General features: G+C 40.3%; 4 protein-coding genes across 4 annotated transcripts; 3 read left to right on the top strand and 1 right to left on the bottom strand.

Annotated features, from left to right (window-relative positions):
- Positions 1–6: 6 nt before the first annotated feature.
- On the top strand, positions 7–2,906 carry anapc16 (anaphase promoting complex subunit 16). The gene is made up of 4 exons (XM_072373274.1): positions 7–131; positions 411–564; positions 2,095–2,169; positions 2,262–2,906. The coding sequence occupies exons 2-4, from the start codon at positions 423–425 to the stop codon at positions 2,369–2,371; spliced, it is 327 nt and encodes a 108-aa protein (XP_072229375.1). The 5' UTR covers positions 7–131; positions 411–422; the 3' UTR covers positions 2,372–2,906.
- A 1,464-nt stretch (positions 2,907–4,370) lies between these two features.
- ddit4 (DNA-damage-inducible transcript 4) lies at positions 4,371–6,110 on the top strand. The gene is made up of 3 exons (XM_072373683.1): positions 4,371–4,508; positions 4,722–4,942; positions 5,027–6,110. Exons 2-3 carry the CDS (start codon positions 4,765–4,767, stop codon positions 5,524–5,526), a joined length of 678 nt encoding a protein of 225 aa, XP_072229784.1. The 5' UTR covers positions 4,371–4,508; positions 4,722–4,764; the 3' UTR covers positions 5,527–6,110.
- A 1,059-nt stretch (positions 6,111–7,169) lies between these two features.
- Positions 7,170–12,771, bottom strand: dnajb12b (DnaJ heat shock protein family (Hsp40) member B12b). The gene is made up of 9 exons (XM_072374126.1): positions 12,414–12,771; positions 10,402–10,579; positions 10,172–10,317; positions 9,866–10,039; positions 9,704–9,774; positions 9,422–9,531; positions 8,782–8,954; positions 8,508–8,628; positions 7,170–8,415 (listed from the first exon to the last, which is right to left on the bottom strand). Exons 1-8 carry the CDS (start codon positions 12,544–12,546, stop codon positions 8,510–8,512), a joined length of 1,104 nt encoding a protein of 367 aa, XP_072230227.1. The 5' UTR covers positions 12,547–12,771; the 3' UTR covers positions 7,170–8,415; positions 8,508–8,509.
- A 3,676-nt stretch (positions 12,772–16,447) lies between these two features.
- Positions 16,448–22,556, top strand: scd (stearoyl-CoA desaturase (delta-9-desaturase)). The gene is made up of 6 exons (XM_072374127.1): positions 16,448–16,593; positions 16,855–17,112; positions 18,034–18,164; positions 18,291–18,496; positions 18,765–18,997; positions 20,207–22,556. The coding sequence occupies exons 2-6, from the start codon at positions 16,878–16,880 to the stop codon at positions 20,404–20,406; spliced, it is 1,005 nt and encodes a 334-aa protein (XP_072230228.1). The 5' UTR covers positions 16,448–16,593; positions 16,855–16,877; the 3' UTR covers positions 20,407–22,556.
- The last annotated feature ends 2,234 nt before the right edge of the window (positions 22,557–24,790 follow it).

The raw sequence follows: 24,790 nt of genomic DNA, 5'->3' as shown, positions 1-24,790 counted from the left end.
ATACTTATAAGCTCTATTAAAAGAGCGCAACTGCTTCAAACGTAAAATTATGTCTTTGTCGTAAATAAGTGACATCCAAACAAACACCAGAGTTAACTGTTAGATTAAAGACATTAACTGAGACATCGAAGGTAAGTTTTACTATTCGTAAATTGGAACGTATTGTCTTGCTGTATCTATAAACAGAAATGTTGAGTGTTTTTTTGCGCACAAGGCTCTTAGTAGGCTAGTTAGCTTCCTTGCTAGTCACAGCAGATGGCTTACTATTAGATTACATTTGCAAACCAGCTAGCATTTGTTAGCTGGTGTTAGCGGACTTTCTGATTGCTAAAATATTTGCCCTTTATATAGTGCTTATGTGGCACACATTATAGCTGTGGTAACTACAGTTCTTGGTGTGTCATTTATAGTTTCCTGAGGCGATGGCAGCGTCTTCTTCGTCGTCCTCTGCGGGAGGTGTGAGCGGCAGCTCGGTGACTGGCTCTGGATTCAGTGCTTCAGAGCTCATCCCTCCAAGGAAAGTCCTCTACACTTATCCTAAAGGAGCAGGTGAAATGATGGAAGGTGAGATCCTTGTAGGAAAAAGATCGCGGGGTGGGAAAAAGCAGCACAAGCTGTTTAGCTGGGGCCTGTGAAATCTATATTTGTTTGGAAATATATCCAAGAAATAACCAATATAGTTATGGTGGTTTTTTTAGATCAGTTTTAGCCACCAAATAATTCCAATTAATTCAGTTTATCTATAAAGTACCAATTCACTGCAAACGTAATCTGAAGGTAAGTGAAAGAGATGCAAAACATGTTCAATAAAAGTCCATTTGTCCAGTTCAATCAGATTTAGGAATGAAATTCCCTGCCTTGATAGGCTGGGAATGAGTAAGATGAAGAGTCAGTGGCACAAACTAACATAACAACACCAAGCCAGGAATATTTTCAAAGGGAAAGTGGAAATATGACAATAATGTATGTGACAGTTATGTCATGTACATGCCTAGAAAATAAAGAGAGTAGAGTTGAAGAGGTTCACATTGTATCATGAGAGGTCCTCAGCAGCCTTTGCCTATAACAGCATAACTCAAGGGATGGCTGAGTGTAACCTATAAGCTTTATTGAAAATAAAAAAATTAAGATTAGTTTTAAGTCAAATATAAAAAGTAGACCGGGTGTACCTGGTTTCTCAAAATAATGGTAACAGATAACTGAAGGCTGCTTCTTATTCTACCTTTGGAAACTTCAAGGAACAACAAGTAAACTAGTAGTCTGAGAATGAAGTGCTCTGTTGGGAAAATAGGGAACTATGAGATAGACCTTAGTTATCAAGAACTTTCATGTCTCAACTACTTTCATGTCTACTACAACTATTACTCACCATGGCGGTATTTTTATCTTTATTTTTTTCTGTATTTATATTTCTAATCGTTTTAATATTTATATTTCCACTTACAACATTGCAATATTTTTATTTAATTTATGCTTTGCAGTATTATTTATGTCATGGTCAATTACTTTTGCAATACTATTTATTTATATCATGGTCACTTACTTTTGCAATATTACTTATATTATGGTCACTTTACATTACAATACTTTTTATATCACGCCACTTCTTTAGCCTCAGTACTTGTTTGTGCGCATTGTCTGTTTGCAGGTTGATGGTTTTCTTGTTTATTGTGTAGGTTATAGATAGTTCTTTCTGTTTTTTTTTCTTTTTTTGTGTGTGTTCCTGCCCTTTTTACTTTAATTCTGTAGTGTATACTATAAATTAATAAAGTATATATCTAATCTAGCCTATATCTAATCCACTCTGTCAGCTCTCATCAGAAGTCTTACTGCAGCATTTTGTGTCAGCCGGAGGCTTTTTAAAGAATATTTGGAGGCAGACTGATGAGGAACTGCAGTCGGCTAATCCTGAAGTAACATAATGACTACATTTGCGAAAAATTCAAGTGCACCCATTCAAAGGGCGACACTTTGAATTGTCGACAATGTTTAGACTTTCTAGTTTTTATGTGACTTTTAAATCCCGTTCTTCCTATAAGAGGCTCAACATTTCATTTTGAAGATGTGCGTCCTGACTTTTATGCTTCTTTTTAGACGGCTCCGACAGATTTTTATGTGAGTCTGTGTTCAGCTACCAAGTTGCCTCAACACTAAAACAGGTGAAACAAGGTAAGTCAGTCACTACAATCTGCAACAAATCTGTTTGTTTCACCAGTTAAACACTGACATGATGGTGGAGTAACTGTGGCGTTTTCCCTCAGATCAACAGTTGTCCAGAATGGAGAAACTTGCAAGCCTTGTGGAGGAGCTTGAAGCAGACGAATGGCGATACAAACCAATAGAACAGCTACTGGGATTCACACCGTCTTAAATGAGGAGATCCAGATGGCTTTGGTTAATAAATCTGTCAAATAGGAAAATAAAAGCAGTTGTTTTATTCATATCATAAATTATAATCCGTCTTTATGGGTTTATTTTGTACCATGTGAGATGTTTTTTTTTTTAAATTACTTTTACCAGTTTGTGTTGCTGTTTTTTTTTTGTTTTGTTTTTTTCTTAAAAGAATGTGACCCATCTATCTGAAACTTTTGTCAACTAAATCTTATGAAAATATCTGGGTAACACAGAATGTTACTTGATCGTGAGCAGGTTTTCAATTTGCTTTAGGCTTGTTAAAGTTGATTCTGCCAGTCCATTCTGGTGTTACCTTTCTATGTTAAGGCAAACGATACCTTTTTGTAATAAATCCCTTCAAGCAAAGCACTGTCTGCTCTGTATCTCATAAATCTGAAAACCTGCCGCCTGTCCCCACTCCTCTCTCTGTCAGTCCTCATCGCTCCTCGCTCGAAAAAACAGCATGGAGGCAAAACAAAGGGAGCTTTTAAATAAAGTCGGACTTGGACATTCTTGGCATTCACCGCTGTTTGCTTTGCTTGGTGTTGTGCAGTTTGTGTTAATACTCTTCACTAAGTCCTTCAAAATCTTTACTTTATACTTCTTTTTTAAAGATGTTTTTTTTTACATAGTCTCATTTCACATCGGTTTATGTTACGTTCCACTCGTGGATGCTGGTGTTTCCGTGTCACACAAAGTGCAAATCGCGTTCTGCTTTGTGACCGATTTGTTTTTTTTAAACAAATGAAGGTTGGGCACTTGCACAGAATGTACTGTTCCGAATTAATGTCCGAGGACAGCCCTGCACATTGGAGGACACGCCTACAGCACGAGGGTTGAACTTTCAAGAAGTTTGATGTGGAGCACACTTTCTAAGAATCCAAATAGTTGCTTGTCGTGTTTTCTGACCATTCAACCCACAATCTCAGATTATAGAGAGGGAAAAAAACGTATTTTTTTTTAGACAGAACTTTGATATGATCACACCTGATGCAAAACACCCTCCTCAGAACATACTGTGCTTTCGCATGTTTACATCTTTCAGTTCCTGCCTTAAAAAGTACACTCTATTCCACGCCTACTCACGTGCAGCAGTGTACCATATATCTGGCTGCTTTCCAAAACTGTGTCTGAGGCAAGCTGTGTGTAATGCATACCATGGATCATAAAAAAACACCAGCAACATTTGTCTTGACATTCTAGTATTCTGGAACAAACTAGCAAAATCAGCTTCCTTTACAGTCCTCATGCAGGGATTGTTTGGTCGTTTTAAGCACATTTTCTTGCAACATGTGTTTTGTGATACTGAAAATGTTTGAGAATCTCTTTAACACTGAAAATCTTAGATTTCAGAGGTCATTCTGGTGCAGTCCTATTTCCCTGCAGGCTTTCATTGTAATTTTCCTTTAGGGATGAATAGATTACTATCCATCTATATGTCTGTTGTTCTTTTGAAGGCAATAATAGGAGAATGTGTTGCACATCTTCGTTAAAATGAAACCTTTTATTGAATTAACATTTCATTTTGTGTCCAGTGTTTTAGCATGCACCTCACTGTGTTTGCCTCTCTGTGAAGGAGATAAGAAATTCTGATGTAATGGTTGAGAAAAACAGGTGACGTAATGTACACTGCAACATTGAAGAGCTGAGCCCACCCTGTATGAACTTTATTATATACTGTCATAACTGTGCATGTGCAAACAACAGTGCAATGAATTTATACTAATGCGGGATGTTAAACAAAGAAACATAATATAGGATGCTTGCAAGCCCACACATGTCCCTGTATATTTCCATTACATTGGGTTCTGCTATCCATCCCCCACATACCCCCCTTTCTCTCCTGTTTGTCTTTCTTCTCTGCTGGCATGTTACCAGGCAAGATACAGCGCAGATGGCGTGCCTCTCTTTTTGATTGGCTGGCTGGACTAAGGTAGGCGTGGCGTCTCAGTCAGTATAAATACTTTGTTGCGGGACAGACTGCGGCGCTTGGCAGCTGGTGAGAGGACTGGAGACGTCAGCGGTAGAAGTTTCTAGACACTAGTTACGGAAAGTAACTATCCAAATAATCGTCCTTAACAACGAACTCGGACGTCTTCGCTTGTGGATAAACTGTAAGTACGATGTAAAATTTGTTTTTGTTGGTTTTAAGCTAATTTGACTAGTGATACAGCTGCTGTCTGCTGGAAAAACGAGGTTTTAGCTGAAAACTAGTACTTGTCATACATGTCCTGTCAAGTTGCACTTTAAATGCTGCTTGTTGCTTTTGATTCCATTGTTTTGTTTTGAGTCTTTGTTGAGTGATGCATTTGTTTCCTCATAAACAGCTGACCACAAAAGGAGTTGTTGAACACTGCAGAGAGGACGAATATGCCTGAAGTACTTGCACCCACAGACCATGGCAGCTCACCTCCATCCCCAGTGGACAGTAGTCCCAGAAGAATGTCCTGGGGCAAACTGGTCCAAAGACTAACTGATTTCAGCTCAAATAATAGCAGTTTTGAGTCGGGCTCCAACAATGGCAGCAGAAGTGATCTCTCAGACTTTGGTAAGCATTGCTGCAAACCTGTCTGATTCTTGTGAGACGTTGTTTTTCTGCATTTCACGTCCTAACCCACTGTCTTTTCTGCAGGGTCCGATGTCTCAAGTGACCTGTGTCCCTCTAATGATGACCTGTTCTACGATCCCATGGAGGAGACAATCCTAAAAGAAGTAGTGGACCTAATTGCGCAGAGTCTAAGAGAAGCCAAAGACTCGGACTGCGCCTTGAGGTGTTCCAAACTGCTCATTCCAGAGAAACTTCTGGAGCATATTGGACAGGAGCTTCTTCACCTGGCAGCTAGTGAGCCCTGCGGCTTAAGAGGGGCGCTCATCGACCTTTGTGTGGAGCAAGGTACGGTCTGTGAGAGCATGGAACAGCTGTCAGTGGACCCCTACCTTGTACCCACCTTTCAGCTGACTCTGGTGTTGAGGCTAGAGTCGGGCGGCCTGTGGCCTAAAATTCAAGGACTTTTTAGCTCGAAGTCTTCTTCCACTCCAGTAGTCAGACAAGCTATTAAACTCAGCACTGGTTTCCGTGTGATCAAGAAGAAACTGTATAGTTCTGAGGAACTACTCATTGAAGAATGTTGAGCAATAAAAGGGACCGTTTTAATGTCTGAGTTGACAGTAAAAGCTCACGGAAGGGCCTTATAACTTCAAGTATCTGATGCCTTCTGAAGTGTAAGGAAATTAGTCATGATGTAGCCTTTGGTTTCTACTGTAAAGGACCTGAAGTTTGTGGTACTTGGAGGAGGTGATGCTTCAACACCTGTTCAGATTTTAAAATTACAAAGCATAACCATCATACTATATCTAAGGCATTTTGCAATTGTAAAAGTGCGTACCTCAGTTTCTATTGAAACTTTGTAAAGGCAGCTAGTTATATTGTTTGAATGATTGTGTTTTTTAGTTTTTTTTTTTTTTTTAAATCCATGACCATTAACTGAATTGGACGCAAACGAATGAACTGTTCCCCAGTTCATCAGATTTAGGACCTTTATGACGGCTTGAGTGAAAGCCTACCTGTGCTTGTGTATGTGCAAGCTGTGGCTATGATTTAAATTTTTATATTTCTTTGGACCTGTCTTGCTTTCAACTTTATTTGATACTGAAATACTCATAACATTGCACTGTTTTTGTACTTTTCATGGTCGTGAATAAATTATTATTTTGTTTTTTTTAAACCATTTCCTCTCTGTCGTCCTTTGAGCTTTGGCGTCAGATTCAGGTTACCGTTGAAACTCTGGGGAAATTGGGGAAAACTATAGAAAAGCGTCAATACCAGGATACTAAAACATCTGTTAAGGAATGTTGAACTACAGTTTAGTGGTAAAACTGAAGGACAACACAAGTGTCTCAGTATGTTGGCTCACAAGACATTGACATTGTAGTCCGAACACCACTGGATGGAGGGACATTTTAGTTGACAATTAAAACTCAGGCCTAATAATATGCCCTAATGGGAGGAACTCTTTGTCCCTAAAGACTTGGAGATAGGGTATATAGGAAAAAGTTCCTTGCTTTTCAGGAAGAATAGCAATGTGCCGATTTTACATGAACAATACCCTCGATGTGATTGCAAACTTGTTTGACTGGTAGATCCACCGATGGGTTTTTAGTGCCTTTGAATGCAACCTCTATATGGTTAATTTGTATTACTATGACATGAAATCAAAATGTTCCCACAGTGTTAGGGTTTTGTTTGGCCCTTGGCTTAAATCCACAATGTCAGTGTCCACAGAGACTCGTAATGCGGTCAAATTCTAAAAATCCCTTGAGGCAAACTATTTGGAACTAATTCTTAGCTTGGGTATCTTTAAATGTTGAACGGGATGAAGCAAAATGAAAGGGAAATATTGTGTCTGGTTTGATCCAGCTGTTTCCTACATTTAAGCAAAGCAATTATACCCCAGATGATCGTGAGCAGGCCAAATGTCACATAGGTGTTCATTTGCATTGACATCTGGAGACAGTTAATATTGTAGCATGTGACTCACATCATTCTCAAACATTCAGTTACCCTTTATGTGTAGCAGATAGGGGCATCCCCAAAAGAGACCATTCCCATCAGAATTGTTTCATCCTGGATGATCACTCAGAATAACTGTACTGATTTGCAGAGACAAGGGGGACAAGTGGAGCCAAACTATGCCAGCAGAGTGGCCCCCAAAACATAACAGAGCCACTGCATTTCCCCAAAAACACAGTTATAGGTCCATGTCTTTCCTTTAATTTGTCAGCCGACTGTAAATCACAATGTAGACCATGATGATGCAGAAAAAGTGAGGAATTTTCCACAGAGGGGAAAAAAAAACAAAAAAACACCTAAATTAAAGTCGGAGAGCAGAGTTGCAACATCTGCCAAAACAGCTGAGTATATTTATAGCGAAGGAATGTGATGCAGCGCTTTCTGTGCAGCACATGCTGCACGTCTCCTCCCAAAATGTGAACGTGCACACTACCATGTGTCCAGTTCCCAGCCTCAGTCAGCCTGCTGGCACATTTTGTGCCAAATGTGCTGACTGGGCTTTTGTCTTCGCCTCTGTGCTTGTTCTGTTCACAGCAATGAGTCACATTCAACATGTTTGAGTGTCCACATTTTATTTTCGACAGGGAGTAAAAACATGGTGGAAAAAGTGAGCAGGGTCTGCATTGTTCTCTTAGTCTGATAATCTATTTATCAAAGAAATATAAAAATTAAATAGCATACAATAGATGAGATGTATCAGATACATTACACTCCATAACTCGAACCCACTGTAGTCCCACTTGGTGGGTAAGTAGACTTCTCATCCACTTGGTGTCAAGTGTAAAGTGAAGTTACAGTGTACAACTCTGTCTCTCATACAAATTAACAATGCAAAGTGAAAGGGATGTTTCCAAATTGTTATCTCACACATACACGACAGGAAAAGACAAATCTCAGGTGTTCAAGTGTCTATCAAAGCCTAGACATGAGTGAACATATTCATGAGAGGTTTTGCAATATTCCTGCATAGTTAGAAAGTGCATTTAGAGTCAGAGGGGATGCTCTTTCCACTGATCTGACTGCATAAAAATAAGGAGGAAGCATTCCATGTGGTATCTCTGACATTGCTACATAAGAAACATCTGTATTACTAGGTATAGCTAAACTATATTCTGGTTTCACACTGAGTTCTTGCAAAATAAAAGGTCAAGTGACATGTCTCAGCGTCATGGCTCCCAGTCAATACTGATGCTTGCAGGCTATCCATACCCACATCTTGTCTGAAGGTCAGGATATTTTAAATGTTTTTAGTTTTTTTCATTCCTTCAACAATATACAGAAACAAATGGCATGTTAGTTTCACAACTAAAATTCCACAGAAATGGTTTCATCAACCAGGCTGTGGTGAGGATCAGTGCTTTGTTTGTGTTGCGTTGAGTCGTTGTCAGCCTCCAGATTGTTAAAGCTTATGTATTTACAACCAGTCATCTTTTGGGGGTGATTCTGGAACCCTGGAAAGAAAGAAAGAGGAAAGCATCGTGACTTTGCGACATGCGAGACAACAGTGAAGCAGGTGCTAACGAGTGTGTTCTGAAGAACTTGCTTTCAATGTAGTGAGGCTGTGATCTCGGACAGCTTGGCGCAGCTTGGAGTTCGAGCTCTCTGTGCTCTTTGGTACAGCTCAGAGTCTCCAAAATAGCGAGCTCTATATAACATGCCTTCCTCTGAAACGGATCACACAAACAATCCATGAAAAACTGTACATATGAGGGGAAGTAAAACTCTTGCATGCGTTGCCAAAGATTAACAGCACAATTGTTTATACTGCTGGTTATATACACGAATAAGATGGTATGTTCAGTGGAGAGAGAGCATACTTTGTTGTTTCTCCTTCCAGCAGTTGTTGCGAAGGTTTGAAATATAATCATCTTCCACCGAACGCTCCAGATTCTTAAGATTCACGCCAGTAAACTCCTTGGAGAACTGCTCTCCCACATAGTATGGCACCTTCAGATTTTCAGTCAGCCTCTTCTGTGAGTACCCTGCTGACCTGCGAAAAAGATTTGATAGAGTGTTGGAGAGACATCTTATGAAAGAATGCAGCACGGGGATGATAGACCTGACATCGCCTGTCTCTATTAAAATGACTCACGGCTGATAATGGCTCACAGATGAGCCAGAAACTACACTCTGAAACACAAAGGCAGTGCACATGGAGAGTAGGCAGACACACTGAGAAAAAAGGGAAAAGGTCTGGGTTTATTTGGATCTAACTGAGGAATCACTGAATCTATGTCAGGGTTATCAATCTTTAAATCGTTTCAAATGTAGTCCCTAATATTCGCCTTGTGGCTTATGCACAAATCACAACAACGACTCATGAAACAACCCTTGTTGAGTTTTATGTAACATGAAGATAATCTCTTGTCCAAGTCACTTGCATTATGCAGAACAACAGTTCAGTGTATTATCTAACATCCCTCTTGGGCAGGAGATCAGAACAGGGACCACACTCACGGCCTGAAGCTTAGGCTGTAGGAGGGGCTGTTGCCCATTATCTGACTGAGAGCTGACACGATAACCAAGATGAGGATGGGCATGACCTGCACAAAGAGGGCAAGACCTCCCTGCAAAAGAACACATCACAAACACACACGATGACACAGGAAGAAAACTCCCTGGAAGAAACCAATCGCCACCAATCGAAATAGTAGATATCTAAATACTGCCCCCTGCTGGTTGACTTGGAAAACTTCATTATATGCCAAATAATTCCATAAACAAAAGCATCGAACTTACATCCCGCTGTCGCTCTCTTCTCTCCCGTCTTTGGTTGCGCATGCGCCCGTTTGCGTATACATGAGCATTACCTACATCATGACACATCAAAAGAGTAGCATTAGAGATGAAAACACTTTGTCCCACAAGCATCATTTGCAAACACAAAACCACTATACTGACTTGATGGATATCCTCCTCCGAAGAACATGTTAAAGAGATCTTCAGGCGAAATATCTGGCTCAAAGCTTTCGTTTTCCGGGCTGGTGCTTGATGGGTGTCTTCCCTCCTCTCCACACTGATCATACTGTCGTCTTTTGTTGGCGTTACTCAGAACAGCGTAGGCATTACCGATAGCTGTGAGAAATCATAACTGATGAGGTTACACTGTGTTTCTCAATCACACTGTTTGTGAGCATATTTACAGCCTCTCTCACTTGTTCAGTTAAATTATTTCCTGCATAACACCAACATCTGTGATCAGATTACCTTTAAATGCCTCTGTTGCACCTGCAGCATGATTCTTGTCAGGATGGAATCTCAGAGCAAGTTTTCTGTACGATCTCTTCAGCTCATCCTCAGAGGCATCTTTCTGAACCCCGAGGATTTCATAGAAGTCTTTACATTGTTTTATCCTGGGCGTAGAACACATGATTAAGAAAGTCTGATGCCACATGAAGGCTGTTAAAGTGTGAATAACATGTCCAATAAGTCTGTACCTTCTCACAGCTGCTAGCTGATCAGCCATGTACGATTTGGAGGCGTCTGAAGGCTTTTCTTCACGTTTGATATCTTCGCCGGTGCTCTGCCGCTGTCGAGGCCCTGAGACGCCACTGAAGTCTGAGTGGCCACCTTGTCTGGGTGTGAATCCATTCTTTGCTATAAGATCCAGCAGTGCTAGAAGACACACAGTGACAGCAATCGAATGTTTTTAACAGATGCCGGAAAGCCACAGTAAAAATCTGTAAAAACAAAATGACTGGTTATTAGATTTCAAAAGCAGTGGCAGAGAAGAAGCTGTGCTTTAAGATTTCCATAGAAAAAAGTAGGTGCCTTATCGACTGTCTTTTTTAGTCTCTGTATCTTAATTTTGTAAACAGAAGAAGAAAAATCTAATATAAGATGGTAAGATCTTCCAACTTCATCCACAGGACTCAGTTTTCATTACAACCCATATTTTAATACTACAAAATAAGTCTTTGGCTCACAACAACAAGTTTGGCTTTGTCATAAGTTCTTGTCTCAGCTTAAGGAATGACACTACAGGAGTACAGAGAATAAAAAATGGACTAACAGCCAGTTGAGGACTAACATTAAGACTTTTATAGCTTTTATAGATATCTTTCTTTCTTACAATTTCTACAGAGAAGATCTCTCTATCACTCAATAAATTCAATAAATCAATAAATCATTAAGATTGAAATTAAATACATTAAGTGCTGCAGAGGAGGAAAGATCTGTCTCACACTATAAAAAATAAAGAGTTAAATGGCTATTGAGCACATTTTTCTTTCTCCAAGCCTGACAGAACACACGTTAACAAAATAACCAAAAATCTATTAATTGACCAGTTAGCAATTCGTGTTTTTTTTTAGAGTCACACGTTTGCTGATTTTAGACCTAATCAAATAGAACAAGATCCACAACTCATATCATCTAGGACTTTATCACCACTGACAAGAAATTGGGCCTTTTGACTTGAAATGATTGGACCCCTTATACAAAAATAGTGCTATCTAAAAAGTGACAAGTGAATAACAAGTAGATGTATTTCTTAAATCAACCAGATGTTCTCACCATGAACTCGAGACGGACGTGTGACTTGCAAAAACACCACAAAACAAAGGACATAGGTGTCATTATTTGACCTTAGGTCAACACCTTGTGAATATAAAAGCTCGCAGAACATATTATCTCATTAACTCTTAGAGTCTGACAGATCAAAAAACATAAAACATCAATGACTGATTGCAAAAAACCCTCAGTAAACCAATACTTTCATACACTTTTTACATATGCCAGTCCCTCCGTTCATCCCTTCTTCATGAGCTGTTGAACTGTTTCCACTAAATAAAGAATGATGATGCAACTTGCTCTTGTATAAGGAATTTACTCTCAGCTGCCTCCATGTGCTTCTGATTTTATGAATAGGACTATTATGACTTTCTGATTACCATGCTTACTGTATGAGTGTGTATACTTGTGTAAGAACTGTGTCATGTCTATTTGAGATGTGGGTATGCACAGGTGTGCATGACGCAAACATATCCTGGCAAGTCAGGGCTGGTTTATATATGTTTCCTTTATGTGTGCTCACTCACTCTTCTGTATTTGCTTCTCATTGTGTGTTGTATTTGTGTATTGGGTTTGCAACCAGGAATGGTGATGACGTGCGTGCAATGAAAAGTGGTAAGAAAACTGCTAATTACGGACCTTGGTGATCTGGGACACCCATTTCCACTCCTGCCCTGTAGATGACCGACTTTCTAGGTTTAGCTTTCTATTAAAAAATTATAACAATTACAACTCCAACATAAAAAACATTAATTTCATGTTTCGTGTCCCTTAATAATGTAGAGAATGCAGTTAATAAGGAACTGTGTCGGTTAGCAGGCATGCTATCAAAGGCCTGGGCTACATGCGCAGCTCCTCCGGGATGCAGGTGATGCTGCAGGTGATGATGCTGCAGCTGCAGTGTCCCTTCACCCTCAGCTCGGCCATTTTAACTTACCCTCGGCTTTCTCTGTCGGAAACAGTCTCTGCGCCTTCTCCAGAAACCTTAGCGCCTTCTCCAGCTGGTGGCTGTTTAACGCCGCAGTTGCAATGTCAATGCAGCGCTCCGCTTCGTCCCTGTTTACTTCCATTGCAGCAGCGGCAGCGGCTAACTGGTCTAGAAGTAAATACAGGCGCTTGCTGATGACGTGCCGTGGATGCTGCAAACAGACAAGCGTCAGTCAAGTATTGATATTAATTTGCTAGTTTGATAGTCGGGTATTGCTGCTGGTGCCCAGAGACAGGGCGTTATTTTTAGGCAAAGACAAGCCCTATTTGAACCAAATGACCACGGCATCCCCTGTATTATTTCATACCTCCACTAGATGGCGACAAAATCCATTATTTTCAAATGTAGGTCATAAGATGAGGGTTGAAACCATAGACATATATACATAGACGCTGCATCGAACTAAAGCGCCGCCATCTTGGTACAGGGCTAGCAGAGGCAGTAGTGCATGAACTTCCGAAGTAAAGAGGTATCCCTCAATCTTATAGTAGAATTGTTCGCTGAATTTTGGACCAATTTTCAAACGTATAGATTTGTTAAAAACGTCACACATATAGCTATGATACAGGGTGCTTGTACATTTTAAAAATGCTGTTTTTCTTCCAGTGAACTTGCCTCAGCATTTCCCTGAAGCTGAACCTCATTCTAATGTTGTGGGTATTTGCGTAATATTTTTCAGACACATGAGAGCATCAAGGCCCTGGTCACATTAAAACCTGTACCGCATTGGCTCTCTGCCGCTCATTTTAGACACACTGAAATGAGTACACATTAAAACATAATGTCCCTGTTAGCCCGATTCTTTCACTGTAAGCCCAAGAACAAGCTGGAGAAATCTTAAGTTAAACAAAGTATTTATTAGTGGTATGGCAGCGCTGAACTCGGAGTGGCAGAGCTCTCGCAGGAAACCCGGCAGACCGAGCCCCGCTATCCGAAAACATTTCATATATGTTCACCTTTATCTCACAGGTTGTACTTCCCTTCGACTGAGTATAATTGGCCAGTTTTTTAGTGACATGAGCAGGCCAACCATCTTCGTCACGTTCTTTGGATGTGAGAAACCATGTGTGTGTGAGAGTGTTGTTTTTGGCATGTATCTAATGTACCAGACTTATCTGACCTAATAAAGACGCTTTATCTGACCCAGTTATTGTGTCCCGTTATGTTTTATTTTAAAGCTTTGGGCCATTCAAGGACACACATTGCGTTGTATGAGCAGAGTGGAAAAGTACAAACTAGGAACATAGGTTATTTAGTAAAATACAGAATAAGACTACATAATGTCAAAGAATAAAGCCAATTATAACATCCCTGTCACTTAGACTTAGTAGCTAGCTCATATCCAGGGTGCAAACAGTGGGATTGAGAGATGTTATAAACATCACTATATGTTTCCATCCCTATTTCCACTAGAACCATAATTATGCTTTGCCTGCTTCTCCCACTGTTATAAAGGCAAGATTTAGTGACGCTCTGGCTAGTTTGGAGAGTCTGGAGCGCTGGGGGGTTTGGATGCTCCGGGAGTGAAGCGCGAAGAAAAATGTGCTCTTCTCTAGAATCTGAGGGAGAAAACCTCATGAATGAAGAGCTGAAAGATAGGCTTGAATGCTACTCGAGTAAAATGGAAATACTGATTTGAATATTTTATATATGGTTCTTTAAATAAAGACCTGAATACACCTGAACGTTTTCAAACAAACAAACCTCGTGAAAATAGCTTGACAACTGAGTGATTTATGATCACTTTTATTGTGTAGAAACACCGTTTCTTCATAGATGTAATGTACTGCAGGAGCGAGTGGCACTGTACCAAGATGAGGGTTGAAACCATAGACATATATACATAGATGCTGCATCGAACTAAAGCGCCGCCATCTTGGTACAGGGCTAGCAGAGGCAGCAGTGCATGAACTTCCGAAGGAAAGAGGTATCCCTCAATCTTATAGTAGAATTATTCGCTGCATTTTGGACCGATTTTCAAACGTCACACATGTAGCTATGATACAGGGTGCTTGGACATTTTTAAAATGCTGTTTTTCTTCCAGTGAACTTGCCTCAGCATTTCCCTGAAGCTGAACCTCATTCTAATGTTGTGGGTATTTGCGTAATATTTTTCAGACACATGAGAGCATCAAGGCCCTGGTCACATTAAAACCTGTACCGCATTGGCTCTCTGCCGCTCATTTTAGACACACTGAAATGAGTACACATTGAAACATAATGTCCCTGTTAGCCCGATTCTTTCACTGTAAGCCCAAGAACAAGCTGGAGAAATCTTAAGTTAAACAAAGTATTTATTAGTGGTATGGCAGCGCTGAACTCGGAGTGGCAGTGCTCTCGCAGGAAACCCGGCAGACCGAGCCCCGTTATCCGAAAACATTTTATATATGTTCACCTTTATCTCACAGGTTGTACTTACACTCGACTGAGTATAATTGGCCAGTTTTTTAGTGACATGAGCAGGCCAACCACGGTCTTCGTCATGTTCTTTGGATGTGAGAAACAACGTGTGTGTGAGAGTGTTGTTTTTGGCATGTATCTAATGTACCAGACTTATCTGACCTAATAGATTAGTTATTACCAGTTATTGTGTCCCGTTATGTTTTATTTCAAAGCTTTGGGCCATTCAAGGACACACATTGCCTTGTATGAGCAGAGTGGAAAAGTACAAACTAGGAACATAGGTTATTTAGTAAAATACAGAATAGGACTACATAATGTCAAAGAATAAAGCCAATTATAACATCCCTGTCACTTAGACTTAGACAGCTAGCTCATATCCAGGGTGCAAACAGTGGGATTGAAGGATGAAATTAAGAATGTGGGTCAGCTACATCAGTGAGTGATGAGTTATAAACATCACTATATGTTTCCATCCCTATTTCCACTAGGACCATTATACTTTGCCTGCTTCTCCCACTGTTATAAAGGCCAGATTTAGTGAAGCTCTGGCTAGTTTGGAGAGTCTGAAACGCTGGGGGGATTGAATGCTCTAGAATCTGAGGGAGAAAAACCTCATGAATGAAGAGCTGAAAGATAGGCTTGAATGCTACTTGGGTAAAATGGAAATACTGATTTGAATATTTTATATATGGTTCTTTAAATAAAGACCTGAATACACCTGAATGTTTTCAAACAAACAAACCTCGTGAAAATAGTTTGACAACTGAGTGATTTATGATCACTTTTATTGTGCAGAAACACCGTTTCTTCATAGATGTAATGTACTGCAGGAGCGAGTGGCACTGTACGAAGATGGCCGCCCTGTAAGCACGTCCCTCTAGTGAGCGGCAGCAGGCAATGTGGAGTCTATGTACATATGGCTATGGTAGAAACCACCTAAAATGTGTTGACACGGTTTAATTTTGGGCCCGATGATGTTTCATTTGGTACCGTGGTGTGCAACTTTCTTTTTTAGTTCAACACCACCACACGCTGTTAATTTTTCAACGCAGTTTATGGCAATTTTACATCGCATAGTAGAAAGTTAAACCGCAAATCTTTTGGATTTAGAGTGAAATTCATTAGATAATTGCTCTCCAACCATAGAAATAAGTATGTTTGCCTATTATATCCTAAATAATAATAATAATTAAAATCCTATGGGTTTTTTTTTTAGGACTACTAGTATGACGTGATAAAATATCCTATTTTTCTCGTTTGCGGAAGGAGCGGATGTCATCTACCACTGCTTCTGGCGAACACTAAGTTCACATCCTGGCCTTGTTTCATCGTTTCCAGTTCGTTACTCTGATCGTATCGCTGCAAATTCGTTCCAACCCAAGCGTGCGTGGAAATATGTGAGCAGTTAATTCAATACAAGTCTAGACAGCAACAGCGAAACAACAGCATTTGCTCTCTAGGGGAGGTAAACGTACATCTGGCTGGCCAAAGAATGAATAAAAGGTGAACAGCAGATGGACAGATAGCCAATCAGAGTCCGAGTTTGCGGCGGCATCGGCGCACTGATTGGTTAGGCGCATCGTGAGCTCAATCTCTCATTGATGCATTCGCTGCAGAGTTGACTGTCGTTTTCTCTTTCTGGGTTACTGTAATTTTGGGTCAAGCAGACCGGCGTCTTCTTCGTTTAGCACCCCAACATTTATTTTTACTCGTCTGCCTGTTTTTGGTGAGTTATTTAACCACTATTTTTTTTTTTTACATCAGTGTTACGCAACGCAGCGAGTGTCGTATACCAGCTGTAAGAGAGCATCATCGTTATATTGCCACCCTCTTCCTGACCAGCGCCAACTAGCAGCTCAGCGGGCTAGCTAGCTGGAGAAAAAAAAAATTAACATATTTACTGTGTGCGGGGTTTTTCGTTGTCTGGTGTGCTAAGTCATCACGAAAAACACCGAGGTGACCAATTTTTCTCATCTTTGCCGCTCAGAGCATCACCATACCGCGGCCACAATGACGGAGGCGGAGGCGTTGGAGAAGAAGCAGCAGCACAAGCCAAGCAACGGGAATGTTCGTTCAGAGGCAGCTAGAGAGGACGCGTTTGATAACACATACAAGGAGAAAGAGGGCCCGAAACCTGCCCGGGTCATCGTATGGAAAAATGTCATATTGATGACTCTGTTGCATATAGGAGCCGCGTACGGCGTCTTACTCATCCCTTCAGCATGTCATTTGACCTTGCTTTGGTGTAAGTTTTATGTTTTTAAACAACCTGTTTGAGCATATCTGCACAGGCCGACTGTTGATTTTCTGTTACTGGAAATGGTATTTGAACAAGTTCTTTGCAGTTGTTATTCTCAGCAGCCTAGCCCTCTTTCTCATGACTGGTGAATCGAAGATCTGTGCATGATCCTCCCAGTCCCCACTGAGGGATTACATATCACACATCACCAGAGATTTCATAAGCACCGCATGCATCTTCAAGCTGGAAACTGCTCAGTGCATGCTTGTCAGGAAACTAAGCCTTATATTTGGAGCCCTTTTTTTCAACAGAATCAACAGTAGAATAAAAAAAAAGGACTGCAGATAAATGAAGAATGGCACACTTTAAACATTTTAATAGAATTCAGTGAGATGGGAGGATTCATCTCTACTGCTGAATAGATTCAGAGCGTCGAGTTTTAGCACAAGTGCACTTCCCAACATCATCATCAGATATGACTGTTACCTCACACTGCAAGTGCTGCAGGTACACCTAGCGTGCTTTGCAGCCACACAGTACACATCATGTCAGTCAAATGGACATTTTTTTAAGCTTAAAAATTTATTTTAAGCTTATGGAAGGGAGTTGGCACAGTTTATTGATTCAAAGGGAAGATTACTAAACATGTTACCTATGGTAAAAACACGATATTCAAGTGACGGTATCAGACCACATGCTTTAGTATGTTATTGATTTCTGTGTATTTTTCCACAGTAGGGTTGGTTTCAACTAAACTGACACAAACATCTTGATGTTTCATAACCGACTGCCTTGTTACACATTTGCTGTTCAAGAATCTCCCTCTAAGCGTTCAGATAATGTCTTCCAAATTGCTGCATTGGTACCTTAATGTAAGTAGCACGTGGACTGATGTCTTACATTTTTTGTTTTTCTCTCTCTCCACAGCTGTACTTTGTTTTTTGTTAAGTGCTTTAGGAGTTACCGCAGGAGCTCATCGCCTGTGGAGTCACAGATCGTACAAGGCTTCAACACCTCTGAGGATCTTTCTGGCCTCGGCAAACTCCATGGCATTTCAGGTCTGTAAAACTGATGGATCACTGGAGCCGGAGCTGGAGCCATGATTAGAGCATCTCTTTATCATTGTAGAGTCACATTGAGATGTTAACGGCGTGTCTTATTGTTGTCTTCACCTCAAACCATAGAATGATATCTTTGAATGGGCTCGAGACCACAGGGTCCACCACAAATATTCAGAAACAGATGCCGATCCTCATAACGCCGTCCGGGGATTCTTCTATGCTCACATTGGCTGGCTGCTGGTGCGCAAACACCCTGACGTCATCGAGAAAGGACGCAAGTTGGAGCTCAATGACCTGTTGTCTGACAAAGTAGTAATGTTTCAAAGGAGGTGAGAAGCTCGATTGTGATGGATTTTACAACTTATCTAACGGCTGAATATGCACCTGCAAAGATAGGGCAGTTAACCCACTTTTGCTGCAGAGCTCTCTTAATTGCAAACTGTGTTCATCATTCTGGTTCAGCAAGTTAATTTGTGCATGTTTAGACATCAATAAAAAAGTGTGTCATGTGGAGGAACGTGGCAGAGTCAGCAATTCCTCATCTATTGTATTTGAATGAGTGGAGTAAACATCTTCATTCTCTCTGCCCCTCAACAGGCATTACAAGATGTCCGTGCTGCTCATGTGCTTCTTCATTCCGATGGTTGTGCCTTGGTACTTCTGGGGGGAGTCCCTCTGGGTGGCGTATTTCATCCCAGCTCTGCTAAGATACACCTTGGTGCTGAACGCCACGTGGCTGGTCAACAGTGCGGCTCACATGTGGGGAAACAGGCCCTATGACGAGAACATCAACCCCAGAGAGAACAAGTTTGTCACTTTTAGCGCCATAGGTATGAAAAACACACTGCTGCACAAGTACTTAAACCCCATTTGGGTGTATTTAGACATAAAAGGGTTAAAGTTGAGAGATTTCATATGAGGTAGACCAGATTCAGTCATTTAAATTTTTTTTCTTTGAAGTTGTATCGCCAAGATAGCCCAGAGTTGGCGTGTCCACACATGATCTACATTTGAGTGCACAGAGGCCTCAAGACATCGTATAATGCTCCAAAGTTGGAAACAGACTCCTGCACACTGTCAAACCTCCCCGACAGGTTTATTTACAGATATTAATCTTTTTGTTATTTAAATATCGTGATAAAGCCATGATTTTCACTGTAGAGTGTGAGAGTTTGCTCTTCATATGCAATACTGGAGCCTGTTATATGGTGAAAAATGTGTGCTGCATCATGTGATGACTGGTGGTATTTTTACTGGCGCTTTGTGTTAGAATGGCTTCTCCTTGTCACAAACCCATTTCCCTCATGAAGTCTGAGCTCCAAAACCTTGCGAATAAATGCCTTTTCTTTCCAAGTTGGACCACCCAGGTGTCAGTTTGCAAATATGGCCCCGCCCCTCACTTCAGAAGTGTTACTCTGCTCTCAACGAATCTGGACAACAGTGTGGACTGAAAATGATTTCACAGCCTTAAATATTTTTTGTGTCAAATGATACACAAAATGTTTAAAAGTCAGTTTAGAAATCTGTTTCCCACTGTGTTCATCCCTTTCTCTCATTTGTGCACGCACCTAAATAACTGTTTGCAAGCATTTGTTACCAATAGCAACAAAGCTGACCCGGAGGCAGCCACGTTTTTTTTACCCCACTTTGAGCATCGAATGCGCGGAGGTTCGAAAATTTCGCGTTCCGGCCACTGGTTGCGTGGAATGTTGCATGAATACCTGCAGGCGCTGATTAGGGATGTGGACGCAGGTAAGTGAGGTGGCGAGGCAGGTCAGGTGGCTGCAGGCCTCAAAACTGGCAAGCTTAATGAAAACTGTAACAACATCCTAGTAAAAGATGCGTATTTCTTTTAATAATGCTTTCATAGAAGCACGAGACAATGAATTAAAATGGAAAGATTTGGTCAATTTTTTTTGATTTTAAGAATCAAAACTGATTAATTTGGGTGCAGGTGCTTTTTTTTTCCCTGGCTCACTCCATTTTTAAATGCTGTGTAATCAGATCTGTTGCTTACCTGTGCTTCTTGTGCCTTACAGGTGAGGGATTTCACAACTACCACCACACGTTCCCGTACGATTACGCAACCAGCGAGTTTGGCTGCAAGTTGAACCTTACTACTTGTTTCATTGACTTCATGTGCTTCTTGGGCCTGGCCAAGGACCGCAAGAGAGTGTCCCGCGAGGTCGTCCTGGCTCGTTTACAGCGTACCGGAGACGGAAGCCACCGCAGTGGCTAAGAGTGCCGAATTGTTATCAGCTTCAAGGCGAACCAACCGACACGAAGAAGATTAACAGTCCTTTGACAGTTGCACATTTCTCATCCTCTGAGGAGAATAGTCAGCTTCATGAGGGCCTCGGCCACATTTTGCTTGTTTTTTTGTGGTTTTTGTAGCTGTAACTAAAATTGTTCAAAGAAAAAAAAAGAAGAAAAAAAAAATACAAAAAAACAAAACATCCTTTGCCAAGCTCTTGGCTGTTATTTGTAATTTTTCATCCAGGCCAGGGGCTTGCAAATGTGTTTCAGATTTGAAGTAGATGCATTTTAAAAGACATCTTCATTCCTCGCTGTTTTGCCACTTTGGTGTGCATTCTTCATGCAAAATCAGTCATGTAGCCGCTCATTTTTATCGAAGTATTTCTCAATTATTAATCTGAAACAGCAAGAGAAGGAGGACTGAATCTGGAATAACAATGTTTTACCCGATGTAGTTAAATACCGATTGGAAACTGTTGCCTTTATTGCAGTTTACAGCAAGTTTTTATCAAGTCTTATGTGAAGATTAACTCTCTGAGCACTTAAGATTTAAAAAAATGGATGAGAGTTCGATTAATCTTTTTTCTTTTTTTTTCTTTTCTTTCTTTTTCTTTTTTTTTGTTAACAAAGCTTGTTGGCTTTAATGAGATATAGCACATGATGGCAGAGTGAGGGAACCCAGACCTTCCTATTATAATCTAACCAAACAGACGGGTAGTGCACTCAGCTTCCATGTGTAACGCGTTTGCCTTCTGCAGAAAAGCCACACCAAATATGTAGAAAAGTCTAAGCACTTTGAAAAAGATTAACATGTGCTATTTTTAGCCCGTGTAATAATCAGATGGGAGTTTTCTCATGACAATGAAAGGGCCACATTAAACATCCGACTGAAACCGCTATCTAATCCTAACAGTAACCTGCAACATTTCATTGAGTTTGTTGTGTTTTTAATGACTATATGATCGTGCCAAAAGCGTGCCAGCCGTCACCACATTTACACCCATCCCTGCGGTCCGTTGGAGTCGATGTTGCCTCTTCAGATTAAACGATTGTGGACGTTTTTTTTTTTGTTTTTTTTTTAACATTGTGGCATCAGTGACTTTTGCTTCAAAGATTTGACCCCGTTTCGTCCCTCTTTTGTCCAGAAACAGCTGCAGTGGAGAACCCATTGGTTCGTGCAGCAGCCAGTCATGTGACAGTTCTGGTGTTACAAAACAACATGCCACCCATGCATGGCGATATTCTGTAGTAGGTGTTGTACTGAGGTAATGTATCGGTGACTTGTCATGGCAGAGCTGCGTCTATTTTTGTACTGTGGAGCTACATCGCTTTTGGATCATCAGAACTGTTGCCGTGGTGATTTCTGAGATGGGGTCTGGTTTCCCTTTTGATGTCCTACAAAGGTGATTGTCATTTTAAACTTTTAGGTGCATCAATGTCAATGTTTATCTGCTACTCTGGTGTGTGGAATGCTCCTATAATTTATGTATTTATTTCTTTTTTTCTCTTGAAAAAAGAAATGTTGTAACCTGATAACTTCTATGTTCTAAGATTCGGCCAACCATTTCATATATTATATGTAAGATATATCAAACTGCAGCACCTGTTTATCTCTCCACAACAGTCAGGATACAACCTAATGCCTTATGACTCGCATCCATTCCTTCACTTTCCATTAGTTAAGACGAAAAGGTTCAAGTAACACAAAGCAAATCCGACTTCTGAGGGTTTTCAGGCTGAAACATCAGGTGGAATGTTGTTTTTAAGTCTACATGTTTAATTTAGGCAAATGACAGCATTACAACATGGTACTGTACATGCAAATAGAAGATAATGAGGCATTTCAAAAGTATCTGATGGCAGCGTAACAGCTGGTGTGTATGTTCATTTGTGGGGTTTAACTTGCAAAACGTGGGCTCCGGTGGATGGACACAGCAGAACTGCTGCCGTGAGGAATGTCAGTGAACTCGACAAACCAGGCTGACAACTCCTGCTGCCCAGAGCGCCAAAATCAGCATTTTCCTAATGATGAGAGGGATCAAGAGGTTTTCAGTCTGAATATGTCAAATCTCAACTGTGTGCTATTCTGAAATAAAATTCACAATATTTTCAATACTCTCGTAATAACATGAACAGTTGTTTGTCTTTTTTTCCTGTTTCCATTCACCGTGTCGACGCTGCATGTAGCTTTGACTCATAATTAGCATCTCGGCATTGCTTGTTTGAGATCATTCCAGTTTAATCCAAGCAGCAATAAACCACCTGCAAATATAAGGCATTTAATCTTGATTTTGTGAGAACACGACCTGGAGCTATCGGTGCTTCTAATGTGATAGGGCCAGACAAGCAAAGCACGCTCAAAAACGCCTGCTCATTTGCTGGTTCAGTTACTGCAGCATGTCCTCAGTTCAGAGGTGGACATTTACATATAGGACTCATTGTGCATAACTATAGGACCCCCTTTTTTTATTTTTAAATGTCATTATCTAAAGTCTATACAGCAGTGTTCAAAAGTCTGGGCTCCTAAAAAGATATTACTGTGAATAGCTAATTGAGTCAAAGATGCCCGTCATTTGACAAGCCACGAAGTTGAAAAACCACTCATCTATTTAATATTCTGAACAGAAATGACAGTTTCATTCCAATATTTTATAGTTTTAACTAACCAAAGGAGACCATACTTGGTGACACGAGTCCAGTGGCAACATTTTCAGTTTGTGCTCTTTCAGGCTATCATCTGTGGTAAGTTTTGGATCCTTATTCTGTTATGGAAGGCATCCTCTTTTCCATCATCAGTGGTGTTTGTTTCTTGAATTTCAACAGCAGAAGCCCAGATAATAACATGGGGGTCCATGTTTAACAGCTGGAGAGAATTTCTTTTCAAGAGAAAAATACATGATCAAACAGCATGCAAACGTTTGGATCATCTCTGGTGAATTTTGAAAAAGAGTAATTAAAATTGTGCAAAACGCTATGCACTGCCAAGTGCAGTATGAGTGACGAATAGTTTGTTTTCTGGGAAATTAGAAACTCCAAAACACTATCAGAAGTAGTTGACATATGGTACAAAAACCAAAACCCTTATTCAAGGGACTGAAGGCATCTCTACCACGAAGGATGATCTAGTTGAAAATGTACATTTATATGTCCTTTGTAGTAAATCAGTTCAATTAAATTCTGTTTAGTTTATTCATATGCCGCCAACTCGCAACGAAAATCATTTCAAGGCACTTTTGAAGATACAGTCCAATCCAATCCAGTGCAATCAAATGATTTCAAATCCATTAAAGAAACTTTTAAATAGTGCTTCTTTCTCTCTTTCTTCTCACTCTAAAAAGGTGAGAGCATGAATAATGCCCTAACGTTGCCAACAATTATGTTTAACTTGTGTTTATCCGGTGACCCCAGGAACTGAAATATTCAACCTGATTGTCTTTGGATTGTCTGTTTCCTGGCTATCTTTTGCCTTCCACAGTGTTCCAGACATACTGTACGTGTCCCAGTGAATATATCCCTCCTGATTAATACTGCAGTTGTTAGCGCCTGTCTGGTTTACACAGAGCAGAGAGGAATGTAGGACCTGTGCGCTGATCTGAGACCACTTTATATGAGACTGTCTCTCAGCTTAAGAAGACCATGGTTGCGAAAGTGAAAATAAAAATTCTCATAAGAAAACGTCCTTTTAAAGCCAAAACATCCCATTCACTTGGGGTCAGATGAAAAGAACAAACTAAATATGTTTTCTAATTCATTTTGGTCGGACAAAATATGCAGATTAAAGGTATTTGTTTTGGTTTTGGGTAGTTAAGTGATTTTTTGGGGGCATTTTTTTCATTTGTAGTTGACATCTTATGAACAAGACACCTCATTTATTCATTGCCAGCATCTTAAGTGATGATTAAAACGATTGTGAGTTACAGAGCCTCGGGCCAGTTGTGAAAGAAGTGCTCATATTCTCATGGAAAATAAACGAGAGTGATCTCCAACTTTTTTCCCCAAACACTTTCAGAGAACAGATGTTGGGGAGAATGCTGAGATGAAATTCTCAATGATGGTTTGTTATTTAAAAAACACTTTTCAATAACCTTTTTTTTTTTTTACAAAGCATACCAACTGTTCTGGAAAATGGGCCAAAAAAACAAAAAACAATGCTTCAGATGATATTTGTGATTAGACATAGCAGCAGTGTAATGGCTGTTTCCATCGAAATCTAAGCAGGAATACCTATTATCTATTGTGGTACATTTCAGAATAACGTTCTTGAAATATGATCGACATTTGCATAAATACTGTGGTTGTTAAAAGTAAGATTATGCTGGAAGGTGTATTTTCTGTAACGGTACATTTCTGTGTGGATTTTTTTTCCT

This window comes from Leuresthes tenuis, unplaced genomic scaffold, assembly GCF_036924035.1.
Source record: "Leuresthes tenuis unplaced genomic scaffold, fLeuTen1.0.hap1 SCAF_20, whole genome shotgun sequence".
Taxonomy (NCBI): domain Eukaryota; kingdom Metazoa; phylum Chordata; class Actinopteri; order Atheriniformes; family Atherinopsidae; genus Leuresthes; species Leuresthes tenuis.
The sequence above is the reverse complement of the archived record's forward strand: the minus strand, read 5'-3'. Positions and strand labels throughout refer to the sequence as shown.